Raw genomic sequence first — 14,273 nt, forward strand, 5'->3', positions numbered from 1 at the left:
AGCGGTAACCTGCAACCCGCTGTGATGACATGCTAACATGCTAATACGTCATATGGTAATAAAATCATCTTCAATGACAGTTAGTGTAGGGTGTTGATGACTTGCATAGCATATACAGTGTAATATTAGTATTAATGTCTATATGTACATCACATCAAATACTCATTTCCTTTCAACTCTTACAAATAAATTTACAGGAAATAAACCATTTATTGTGTTCCTGTGGGTGAAACAGTTAATAACTGTATAGAGTTTTGGACGACTCCTGGTGTGTGACAAATAAAATGAATGAAAGTCTTGATAGAGTTAATTGATACAGTGAATTAAAGCTGTTGGTGTTGGTGTTTGAAATAGCAATAATTATGTCTAAATATATCCTAGTGCAAAATATGCATCAGAGAGAAAGTTAGCATAACACTAGCCCTAGTAGAATATAGCTGGGGAACGTGTTGATATAGGTTTTGATATAGTGAATTAAAGTTCATCTAGAGAATGGATGGTGGAGTATTACATCATCAATTCTAGGATACGAAATCTATTACATCATCAAATCTTGTGTGAAGAGTTATTACATCACAACCACTGACTTTATCTGCCTTACATCATCAAGTTCTTGTATAAATGCATGTCATCAAAGCCTGTGATCCTGAAATCTTAATAATCTCTAAAAAGAAGTCTCTCATCTCAAAGTATTGATGCTTTTTCCCCCGTCTATAAATTATGACATCATCACACCTTGTGTGCATATACCTATGACATCATCAAATCTTACTCGCCTGTAAAAGTAGTCTCTCATCCCAGAGTATTGATGCTTTATTCATCATATAAACCATGACATCATCACACCTTGTGTGCATATACCTATGACATCATCAAATCTTACTCACCTGTAAAAGTAGTCTCTCATCCCCAAGTATTGACGCTTTATCCCAGTCTATAACTTCTGAGAATGGTAACTCCCATCCATTGCTGAGTAAGACTGGTATGCAAGCAGCTTGCAGTGATTCTAGAAAACGGAAGGAACCCAAACGTCTCCCCCTTGGCACCAAGCAGAATGTGGAGTTGTGTAGGAGTATATGGAAATCATATCTGTAAAGAACAAAACAAAATGTATACACAGATTAAAATGTGATAATAAACGGTATGTTTTCTGTGAGTTTGTTGTTTTTGGTACGACTTGAAGATCACTGCACCCTCTATGTGTGTTGTTGTGTACTCTAGATAGTAAGTTTTGTACCCTAAACAAAATAGAAGAGATAGGTAATGTTAGGGTTAGGGATGTCGAGTACTGTTCAGGCATGACTGAACAACACTGGGCCGGAAATATGTGTTTTAGTCTAGCCAAAATGTAGTCCAGGATAAGTCACATTAGGGTTAAGGATTTTAGAGTATGTCGTATATGTAGATACATTGCTTGTTAATATTACGGGCTTTATCCCCAACACTGTTAGAATTGCATGGAAATCTGGGGTCAGTGCCCTTTAGGTGGGCCATTTTACTTGATGGATTACTTTCAGCAATATGATCTGTAGTGGCTGGGTACTGAAGAAAGCAACACTGTGCTAGGCTTCTTTGTGGCCCACCATTTTTTAATAACAGCCTCTTTTAACAGCATACTATCGGAATCATGTTAAAATGTGCCATGCCGCTTTCTTGTGAACTGCTCTGTGTCATTACTTGCTGAGCAGGCAGCGTAATCTTAAGCATCAGTATAAACAAGCTAGCCGTACATGAAATTATAAATTATACTGTATTAAACACAATGCAATTTGATGCACTATCTTGTTTTACCCAGAAATTCATAATAACAGAGGCACGTAACTATGGCAACATGCTTCATTCACATGCAGCTCAGATTGAGATTTCAATTACCATGGTAAACGTAATGATATGAACTAAACAAATTTTCCGAAGTAATGGCTCTTTAGAGTGTGGGACATGATGTGGGTTGTGAATGTACTCACACAGCAGCTCCTACATCAGTGTAACTGAATTTACATACAGCTCAGTTTTTGAAATCTATAAATATTGCTATAAATACTGCTTAGAACGAAAATGACAAGGTCTTTCTTGTGATCTTATTCATAGGATAAATCTGTGAGTACCTGTATCTTTGTTTGTGTGGGTTTATTCAATATGGTAAATGTACATTTTATTTACAATATTCATGAATGCACATGCTAAATGGCCAACAGCCAGACAATGTCACCACTTGTCACTAGAATGCATTCTATGTCAAAGGTGTGCCTACAGAATATAACACACACTGTAGTTACTGATTGCAGGAGGCATACGTTGCCTTGTTCCCGACAAAAACAAAGCCCAGCCTTGGACACACAACAGGTCAGATTTATGACTTCTGCCCTCTAGTGGCCAGTGCTTAAAATGTCAGTTTAGGTGAATGACCCTGCCTGTGATCTCCACAGCCACAGACACTGATCACAGCAATATCACTTATTAAATATACAGAGTCTATGGCTAATTGCCCCCAGAACATGTGTACTCTATCAGTTGTATATATGTATGACTCCTGCTGACCGACAACAGTGTTTAGAAATCCTACACAGTTGTTGAATACATTGAAGATTTTAGAGTAATCAGTAATTATCGACGATCCTTACAATAAACACTGAGCTTTCTATGCCAAGTATCATTAAACAATTTCTTTTGAGAATTTTTTTCTTTTTTTTGCATGAGTGATTGCCTAGTGGTGCTATTAGACCACACAAATAAACAAACAAAACTTCAGGGTAGACAAACTCCTGTTTTTTCTATGAAGGCATGGCACACTTATCAACACAAAAACAAACAAATTTTTGATATTCAGATTATCATGATGAGTTTCAAAAATCCAACACTGCTTCTTTGGTGGCCCCCATGAGCATAGGAAGAAATCTGCTTTCAATTTCATGTGTACATAATTTTGTCAAAGGTCAATAAAACCTGCCATAAATATTCAGTCCATACTAAAATTAAATCAATCTGTGATGAAAATTTATCCACTTCACAAGAAAATATGCGGGAGAGGGCAAACAAGCAAAAACTGTCGGCCATTTTGAATGACAGCTGAGCGTTTGGGGCTGACTTGCAGTCACCATATTTCACCAAAGTTTAAGAGACTGTAAAACAAGAATGTAAACAGGAGTGAAAGTCAGAGCACGGAGGAATTTTCACAATTTGTTGATGAAAGAAACCACTGGCATCTTTAATGGATTATTTTGGCACTGCACTAAAGTACATGGGAAATACTGTCTTCGCGAGATCAAATAAACCGATAAAAGATTTCCAAAAACCTACCAGGGTCATGACCTTGCATGCTAGTTGTTCAGGAGGCAGTAATTTAGCATGCTACATTTAACTCCATCAACAAAGACATAGCATGGTGTACTCATCGAATTCCTCTCTTCGTAATTTCAATATAAATAGCAAAGTAACATTACGTTGGCTTCCCTGTAAAGCTGGCTTCTATTTGGGTGATTATCATCACTCCTGGCTCTTTTGTGTAATGAAGGAGGGGAGAAATCTGATGAAGTCTGGACGGGTAGAGATCGTAGTAAGTTGGCGAGTGTCTCTCATTTATGTCTCCAGGTTATGTATTGTTTCTGTTCCCTGTAAGTGTACATGTTTATTGTATGTCTTCTTTGTTTTTCAATGATAAATTACAACCTTTTAATATTAAAGCAGACATTTCATCTCAACTGGCTTGTGGTATGAAAATCCAAAGGTTTAAACGTATCTCTAGAATGTCTTGATTTCATCCCTATCTCTACTAGCTTAGAAGAATCAAATCTCAGCTCCATCACACTTCTAGTTCGACACACCCCTATACCTCCCTCCACTCCCACCTCCCTCCACTCCCACCTCCCCAACCCCTTTTTCAATAGGGTAACATCAATTCCAGACACACCTCTGTTATCTGAACACGATTCACAGAAGGATAACCGTTGACTTCAACTGGTTCCAACACTATTATCTACTGTATCAGTCAACTATTGCAGAGCTATAAACACACAGAGTTGATGTCTAAACAAAACAACACTTTTTAAACCAGGAACTCACATCAAAACATCACTCACAGACAAACATGGATGCTATAATAAGTACAATTTAGACACCCCATCTCGGGAGTAATTAGCATGTAAGTGTTACCTTACACTTTACTTGAGGGAAGGTTGTTTATTGTTTTGTTATTGTATTTTTTTGTTTGCGATGACTACCTTTACACCTGCCTAAACTAAATGTGAAACACTTGTAAAAAGTCAATTACCCAATCTAAAAACCATTTCAATAATACTGCCTTATGAATCAGCATATCTTTTAACAAGCACACTGCATGAAAATGTCTCTTCAAAACATTCCAACAGAAATATTAAATTTAACTTTCCAACACACCATACTTTCCCCGTTTTTTTAACCACGATTTGGAAAGCCTGGTAACAGAAGTGGAAGGGGATTTCTGGTAAATGTTGCATAGATTCATATACCTTGCACCATAACTTTCGGTTGAAGCTTAGTTGCAAAACCCGGACTATATACATGGACCTTACCTGCTCATCACATTATCTTTCAGTAATAAACTACTTTCTGATTTAAAGAAAGAAAGAAATTGTCCCAATTTATTCGGCAAAATCAGAAAAATCATGGAAAAAAACGTCTTTCAGGAGATACATGTAAAGTTAACTCAAAACAGCAGCCATTTCTATAAAGTGAAATACGACCTCTGAACACTTCTCTCACTGTAAAATGAGGTACTAACCATGTCCATAAACTTTATGACGGCTGTCAACCCAGCAATACACTTTAAATTATGTTTCATAGGATTGGGTAAGTGCAGAAACAATTATAACCTTTGAAGATCTAAGCAAAACATTTTGACATCATAAAAGTGAAAAGCACCTGCCTAGGCATCCCACGGATCTCCACATAGCTACAAATATTTTGGTGTTGATAGAGATCACGCTACTACCCTGTCCCATGACTATTTGAAGATGACACTTTCAGGGTGACTCCATGCTGTCCTCCACTTCATAATGACCAAAAGATTAATGTTAAAGTGCTCCTAAATCTGAAGAATTCCTCACTGCAATTTGTCAGAAATCCAGAATGGTTTATAAACATGAAAACAGAAATACCAGATGTGCACCTCACCTTTGACCTTGTCGGAATGTTGTGAGCCAATGGTGGCATCATCATCAGCTAGGGCCCACACTAAGTATTCCAGTGGGAAACCATATTGTACTTGCCCTTAACTCAAGGGTCATAACGACTGCCAGATTTTTCCAATTGTTGAAGTCAATTGAGTGGGACCGATAAAATTCGGGATGGAAAATGAATTAACTTATCTGTCATGATTGAAAGTTGGGGGGGAAATTGTGTTCAGGTGGGGGAGACGCTTTTCTTCACAAGATACAATCATATGATGCATACATTTCCATTTTCACTATCAATGCTCCTAGTACTAGTAGCCGAAATGCAAATGTTAAATTACAAATGCATATCCCTTTCAATACAATCCTGTCCTGTCCTGTCCACAACTCAGACACCACAAACCCTGCTGAATAACACCAGCATGCATATATTCTATAGCATCTCTCACCCTAAATGTAAACACCATCTGCCCTAAGGTTGGAACAAGTGGCACCTTGGGTACGAGGACAGACTTTATTGTGTAGGATGATGAGGAAAGCAGCACTACAACACTGTCTGAGAAAAGGGGCACATGACCTGATGGGCAAGTAAGACTGGCAAGGAGAAATACAACCATCACTGTGAATCAATTTGTCAACCAGTACATCAATTAAGAATTCAAAATCAAGACTTCATGGTCAAACATGTTCAACTAGCTGGAAAACTATGTCAAGATTCCCTCGTCATTTGATTTGTCCTTACCAGGACAGACACACATATGGACCAGGTCTGGCGGTTGCTAGATAGAACAGCAAGAGTTCTTGTTTGAATGCCCTCACCAGGACAGACACTCACTAATACATCTTAACCGGATAGTGGTCAAGAAAAATTGACAATCTGTATCTGTCAACATTCCTCATTTGAATGTCCCAACAAGGACAGATACCTAAAAACATCAGGACCAGGAATACCCTCACAAAGTAGGACAGTCCGCCAGCAAACAGTGCATCACTGCTAAATGATTTCCAAACAACTGTTGATATAGCCACCCTAGTACCTCCTTTCATTCTATACATGTTTACTTATACTCACAAACAGATACTCAAACCATTACAGTTGACACTCACAGACAAGACACTCCGGGCAAGTTGTTCTGTATACTCTGAAGGAATGTCTGAACACTACCGCATTGACTGTCATTGTGGGTGTGGTGGATGATCCATTAACAGACCAGAGAACTTAATTTAAACATAACATGCATCCTATAGCTAAGGTTGTAATTTATAGTTTAATCTACTAAACAGTCTCTTCATAACACTCAGTTGTTCTACTCTAGACTAGTACTTTCCTTACACTGCAATACTTGTTATCACAAACAACACACAATTTCATCCTCAACATCTCTCACACAGTGGTTCTATAAGTGGACCAACGGCTGAACCTTTCACACTAATAGTGTCCAAGTGCCATTTTTATACATGTATATGATTACAGCAGGATTCACCCTGTGCCTTCATGATAGAGTAGTTGGTTCCAAATTTCCATTTAAAACAATACACAAAATAATTAGCATGACAATATTTTGTTATGTTATCAAAATTTCCTGTGATTCTATCAATATCATTTTTGGTGATTCTATCTCAAATCAGGTTGATATTGCAAGGATCTTATAGCTACACACACAAAATTCTATCAACGTTTCCATGCTTTCCACTGCAGCAGTTCCTTCCCAAAAGTGAATTACATTGTGTACATGAACAAAGTATTGTCCAAACTCCCTACAATAGTACAATATACCTATAAACTAGACTAACACTCCCCTCACACCAGTGGATTTTTCCTAGGGTTTCTCTCAATAAAGAAACTTATCTAAAAGTACATAAAACTGTCCTTATTTCACCAGATTCCCTAAAAACTTCTAAGCATTCTACAACCTTTGAAAAGCAAAGCATTACGTGTACATCATGCTATATACATTGCACAGGTATTGTAAACTCATTCTCAGTCGACTAAACTTGTCTGATTTGCCATCAGCAAGTGTACTGAGACCTAGTCTAATCAAAATACTGCAAGAAAGAGCCTAATGTTTATTGAGAAGTCATGTGTCGCAAATTGTGCCTTTATAAAGAGATTTTTTGTCCAGCCTGATCCAGTTGACTACCTGGCATGTCATCTCTGCCAGTCGTACCATTTACAACCAACAGTTGCTCTATTGTATTCAACAGGAATAAAATTTCCTAACTTTCATGACGGTCACAGGGTCAATTTATGCAAGTCCACTTTTTTAGACATTGCTTTGTGTGCAATTAAGTTGGTAGCGATGTAAATGGCGTTACAGTGATTTTATCGGCTATGATTGAAGTCATTTTAGAACTAACATATGAGTTTGGAAATTCAAAGGGGGTCGCCATTTATCTTTGTCAGCTTATTGCACTCTTTGCATTGTGTCTGAAAACATGGTGACGTTATCTACTTCTAAAGAACTTGTAGCAGGAATCATTAGTTGGGATTATGTAACAATTGTAAACAAAGGGAAAAAGATGAGAGAATAGAAGAAATACCTGCATTAGAATAGAAGTGAAAATATTTTCACAGTCACCGGACACAGAATAGTTTTCACTCTAGAGACAGCACTGCTATGCAGACTGGCTGTTTAAGGAACCCTTCATCGCCAACCAGGAGACCTGCTATTTTTCTGTCAACAGGACAATGCAGTTCCCCATGGCACCTGGCAACTTAAGTGGAAGCCTGACACCTTCATCCCCAATAAGTCTTCAGGTTAATGACAGACAACTCTTTGCTACCACAGTGGTGTTACAACCCTTTTAAACATTGCATCAGACACACTCCATTGTTTATAAGTTTGTAAGTGCAGAACAGAGAGATGGGCAACATTACTGTAGACATACATATTTTATGAGCTACTGAACATTTTAAAGACAGAGAGGGGGGGGGGAGGGGGGAGGAGGAGTACGAGTGATGATTTACAAGGTACAGTACTGCTGTTCTGAAATTGTCGACCAAAAAAATTGTTTTCTACTACCTACAAATTATTCCGTTTCTTTATATTTGGTAGTGCTGTAAAGACACTTCCTTTGACCACACCAACCCCAAGTATAATATGCAACACTTGCAATCAATTATAGCCAAGTACAAAGGCTTGAGAGATCACTTGACCAAAATCCGATTTTAATTTTCTTGATGCCCCAGCTTTTTGTCACCCTTGGGTTGAGTTTGAAAAGACCACCGTAACTCAAGTATGTCTAGTTCTACACCTAGATCAAAGCTAATCTGCACCATTTAGCTGTACAAAACAACTTGTAATAAAACCGTCTTTAGTCTGGTCGCACATTGATGAACCCCTATTGCGACAGTGATTAACGAGTCTTTCAAAGCATTATGACTACTCAAACACACAAGTATAAAGACTAACATCACAAATAGTTTTTTTGCTCTGATTTTCAACAAGATTTTCATCCATCAAGCAAATCGAAGAGCTTAAGTTTTTCAGGTGTCAGTCAATGATGGGGGGTTTGGGCAGGATACGATTGTAGATGAAGAATGCAGCTTAGAACAGATCAAAGTATTTCTGTTGATGAGGTAATTTACAAATCCCTTCTGCCATGTCAAACAATGGCTAATTAAAGACATGACAACTCATTAATTCAGTATGAATTACAAAGAATCGAGAGTGATCTTTCTGGGAGGCCTGATCAACCTGACTACGATGTCTGTGAATTTCATTCCTGTCGCCTCCTGACTGTCTCGATGGTTTCATCACCTGAAGGCTTCAGATTATTTTAAACCAGACAACATACCTTTTTTGAGAATGATTACAACTATTGCATCACATTTTTAAGCACTATTCTAGTAATGGTTTAGAATTTATTTTTTGTTTCTTTAGAGAATTAGCATATTTCGGTATCAATTCTAGGTGGATAAATGAGGCATTCTATGACAGGATTACAATGGACACAAAACAATGTCTGAACAAGTATCTTTTACTCTATTGTACTAGTATTTACCCAATCATTATACGTCTCCATCTATTAAAAAAAAAAACTCTCATTCTTCACTACTTTGCCCTACCAAAATTCAATTGACATGACAACATCTTGTGCCCCTCACATAAAGTTCAGCATGTATGTACACCAGCTGCTCATAAGTTTTTATTCACAACAGTTGTTGAAACATTCACAGATCAAGGACAACAGCTGGAAGTTTTAGAGATCTGTTGATGTATTTAGAGTATCATAATTAGACTTGAGTGCTCTTAGGATTAAGTCCTAACTTAGAAGCTATCACTCTCATCTTCATTCTTGTACTATGACGACCCTCATGAAATCAGTATTATCCCATGCAGTATTTAAGTATTATACTTCATTTCATTGTCGATGCTACAGTTTGGAAACACTGGTATTATTAGGCTACAGACCATCTGTGGCTTGAATAGAGATCTTGAGATTTAAGGCCTCAGATAGCCTCTATGCTTCGATGTTATTCCCAAATATTTTTCTTTATTCAGCTAAGTGGCCTGAGGTAAAGGGACCCTTGTCACTATGAGTCGCTAGACTCATATCAAACACAGCAGAACCAGTGATGTAGACACGTATTGTCATGACATAGGCGTGCATTGTTGTGACATAGAACGACCAGAGTATATATTACATATTTTTTGTTCAACTTGGTTCATGCATGGATATAATAGGTATTATTATGGGCAGGATAGGGATCTGGTAAAATTGAAACATCTTGTTGTGTACCATAATTTTTGTGGGCGACTCCAGCAAATACTTGGGGAACTTAGCTAGATTTCTTTTTACTGCAGCCCTTAACAAAAATACTGACGTGACCATTTTTTATTGAGGTACCACCATGTGGTACAAAATCAACAGCAAATACTACATGCATATACAACTGTAGATAGAGAAATAAATGGTATCTTTTCATGTCGTTATGTACATGTTAAATATTACAAAAGTATTTCACTACAGTATCATCATCACCTTTGTGATTGCTTCCTTTTGTGAATGTAATACGTTTGCAACCGTAATACAGTCGACGGCTTTTCCTTTACATTAAACCTTAATTTCTGCACTATCATCATGTATATATTTGCTTAACTTTCATACATATACTAACGTGCATGTGAACTCCCATCTAATTTGTTATTTAATATGCAACATTTAATATATCATTATTAAAAATCCATTAATATGTCAACAAGTTTCTTTGACATATATTGACTGACTAGTGGCGTGGGATATCATCACCACTTGTGTGCTGCCTGGCTGCTTTATATCCACACAGCTATTTGTCATGGCTATATCAGCTAAATTGATCAATTATTAAGTCTCAAGTGTAAACCTACTGTTTTTTTAGCATTGACAATGATCCCCTTTGACATAGCTACTCTAGGGTGCGTGGACTGTGTGGTTACAGGTTAACTTTTTAGGGTACTAACTTCTTTCTACTGGTGGTTCAGTCTGACTTTTTGGTGTACTACCTTTTTTCTAATGGTTCAGTCAGACAACTTTTTAGGGTACTAAGTTCTTTCCAACGGTTCAGTCAGACAACTTTTTAGGGTACTAAGTTCTTTCCAATGGTTCAGTCAGACAACTTTTTAGGGTACTAAGTTCTTTCCAATGATAACTTGTTAGGGTACTACCTTCTTTCTAATGGTTCAGTTTGACAACTTTTTAGTGTACTAAGTTCTTTCTAATAATGGGTTCAGCCTGATAACTTTGTCTAATGGTTCAATGTAATCCCATGTTGTAAATGTAATACACTGCAGATTGGAAGTGATTTCAAATTGACAAATTTACCTAGACTTTCAGACGTCAATTGATAAGTTGCAATTTTCTACATCTTTCCAATTGGAAGTGGCATTTTTAAAAAAAAAAAAACATTTTGTGAACCTGATAACAGGAGGGAGAAAACTGGTAAAATTTGCATTGGATTTCCATACTTTGTACTTGTTTCATAATATTGCCAATTATTGGTAGCAAAGTAACTTAGTCCAGTAACGGGGTAAATCTGTTAAAATTTCAAACAATGACTTTGATAGCAAAAACCCAGTAACAGAGGGAACCTGTTTCAATTCCCAGAGATATTAATACACTGAACCGTTAGTTTAGTAGGAAAGTCCAGTAACATGGGGAATGTGTTATAAGTCTCCACAGATTTCAATATCATGAATCATGATTTCGATGGTGTAGTAAACTATAATGCAAAAACAAGATTGATTTTAGTAACACAAAGACTAGGAAATGATTCACATGATTATTTAAAAGTTAAACCTTGGACTGTGCACTCATCATACAATGTAAAGTCAGTCAATACAAGTATGGATTTATCCTACATGTCAGCACTTTCTCTCCTCTTTTCTTCTAAATGTCACAGTGTTAGATTTCAAAGATAAATCTGAAACCCTAGATCTTATCAGAAAGAGACAAAAAATGACCTCACTTCAAGTCAAACTGTTGATTCAGTGTATTCATCTGCACCAAAGATAACATCCCTAACCCAAACAAACTGACACTTGAACTTGGCAGATAAACTTGATATACCAAAACAAGACGTCACTTGAATTTGAGACACCAACTTGATATCTTAAGACTCTTGGGCCAGCTATTTCTATTCTCATTTTGTACCTTCTTTAACCTGTCGTCACCTCATTGACTGCTAAGTGACCAGACTTGAGGTCAAAGGCATGGTACAAAGTACTTGACCTTGAACACAATAAAGGGGATATTTAACATGCTAACTGTACTGATAAGAAAATGTCTGTCACAAAACTCGTCTTCCAGAACATTAGGAAGCCATGTAAAAATATCTGACAAGTGACACTGTTGATTGCATTTGCTCTACTTTCTCTGAATTTGTTTCATCGAAATCCTTCTGTATGTGTTGAACATAAGTGAAATGTTGTGGGAAAGTCATACTGGATAATAGAACTGGAAAGTTTTTTGACAAATACATGAGGTAATTCTTCTGTCTGTCTGTCTGTCTGTCTGTCTGTCTGTCTGTCTGTCTCTCTCTCTCTCTCTCTCTCTCTCTCTCTCTCTCTCTCTCATATATCAACGATTTCATTGCAAATATGTGATGGTATGATTTGGCTTCAAAAGGTCATACAGTCATACACTTAATTGCAATGTTTATACAGCCAACAGCACTGTTGATGTGAACACTGTAAGGTTGTCATAATACTACTTCATAACTGTACAGCTGACAGCTTTGAGTGAAGTGATAATTATTATAACACAATAGCTGACTATTCAACACAGAAATCACAGTCAATATCTGAGATTTACATTTATGTATTCATGTGTCAATAATTTACTAAGGGGATTGTCTATGATTGAAATTAAGGAACAGAAATAGATATTTCTCATCTGTCTGTCTCTGTCTGTCTGTCTGTCTGTCTGTCTGTCTGTCTGTCTGTCTGTCTGTCTGTCTGTCTGTCTCTGTCCCAGTAAGCATGACATCACTATTCCACCCCCTCCTCTTTACACAGGGAGGGGCTAGGATGTAGAATTGCATATAGTTGGTACAACAGCTATGTCCATATGTTGAGTGTTAATTGCAACCACTAGATTCAACCTTGATTAAACAGAGAACACCTACAGAATCAACAGTCGTCATAGCTGAGATTCCGAAACTGTCAAATTTTTCACATTTTTGAAGTGGTAACTAAACAAAAATGTGAATTCTTAGACAGATTTTAAAGGACACAGGAAACGATAGAAGGACAGACAGACAATTTGTCAATATCTCTGCAAGCCGATAAACTCTATATGCATTGCATGACATGTTTTTGTTTCTTTTGCTTGTTAGTAGTAAAATTCAGTGTATGACTCAGGTTTGTGATTCTGACTCAGACTGAATACTGTGGGTTTTCCCAAAATCATTTTTGGCCACGAATATAGAACAGTGGACTGACTATATAATACAAATGTACATACACATTTGTATTCAACTAGGGAGTTACATTGAGGGTTAGGTTCAGATAAGAATTGAGCTAGACTCCCTAGCACACGTCTGATTTGTATCATTTGCAAACATGTACTTATAGTTACATTGGCACAAAGCTATCTAGTTTATAAGCCATGTTCCATTAATGACAATACTTAGATAAACCCTGTGTTATAATGTTATTGTGGATGCATGCCTTCTATGGCATTACAAATGTCTTCAAACAATGTAGGAAGAGTTGGATTTTAACACCAATTTTTTATCCATATATACACTAAATAACTGAATCTCATCAGATTGTTCAGAAGGTGCATCTTAATACCAGGTTTATGTTCAGTCAGTTGCAAGTGATGGTTTATACATCAGTATAAGTAGAATACTCCTTTTACGATACGCACCAAAAATCATGCCCCGAAACGTATAAACTTAAGCTTGTGACCCCCTTTAAGACACTTGAACGGAAATTTCTTTTAAAATACACTAAAATAAAATAAATATTGCGCCGAGACTTGAAAAATGTGTCCATGTATAAGTTACCATGGCATACCAATGACCTGGTAACACTTCTGATGGATAAGTGTAGTCTAAACTCAGATGTTAACCAACACAACATGTGTACTCCTTTGGGGACATTTCTCGATATCAAATCCACAGCTCATTTGATAGAAACTCACAAAAACTGCTCACCAACATGAAATAAAATCTGTTTTGAACCTGGTTTTGCTAATGAAGAAATGATGAAAACCTTGAGGGACTTCATACTTTCATAACCTGATCTCTAACTACTTGGCTTCTCAGACGGGTTCGGCCTGCAAGGGGGTAGCTGAGTTGTGATATATTTGATTATCCACACAAACTGTGTAACTACCAGCATGCGCCGATTGATATCAAACTATCAAAATATAAGAGCACTGGGAAGTCAGTCTGCCCTAGATTCCTCATTCCAAACATACTTCCCATGGTTTGAGTTATAGCCAAATCTTTGAACGAAGATCCGAAATCAACGGAATCCGAAAAAAGACTGTGGGTTAATATAAAACTTTGATTCAGTGGTTACAGAAACATGACTCTGAGTAATGATACACTTAGCAATACAGTTCACATGTCTCCTGAAAGATATCCAACAGATGTTGTCCGTTTTGTCCATTTTTTATTATCAAGAAATTTCTTTC

At 37.0% G+C, this 14,273-nt stretch overlaps 2 protein-coding genes across 3 annotated transcripts in view; both read right to left on the bottom strand.

Moving 5' to 3' along the window:
* Positions 1-14,273, bottom strand: part of LOC144444464 (large ribosomal subunit protein eL30-like) — a 248,446-nt gene that overhangs the window by 75,054 nt on the left and 159,119 nt on the right. The gene's annotated exons all lie outside the window — the stretch shown is intronic.
* LOC144444454 (exostosin-1-like) overlaps positions 1-14,273 on the bottom strand; it is a 101,030-nt gene that overhangs the window by 18,760 nt on the left and 67,997 nt on the right. The window contains exon 2 of the mRNA XM_078133875.1: positions 888-1,089. Within this exon, the coding sequence (XP_077990001.1) occupies positions 888-1,089 (202 nt within the window). The remainder of the gene's footprint in view (positions 1-887; positions 1,090-14,273) is intronic.

Source organism: Glandiceps talaboti, chromosome 13 (assembly GCF_964340395.1).
Source record: "Glandiceps talaboti chromosome 13, keGlaTala1.1, whole genome shotgun sequence".
Classification (NCBI taxonomy): Eukaryota; Metazoa; Hemichordata; class Enteropneusta; family Spengelidae; genus Glandiceps; species Glandiceps talaboti.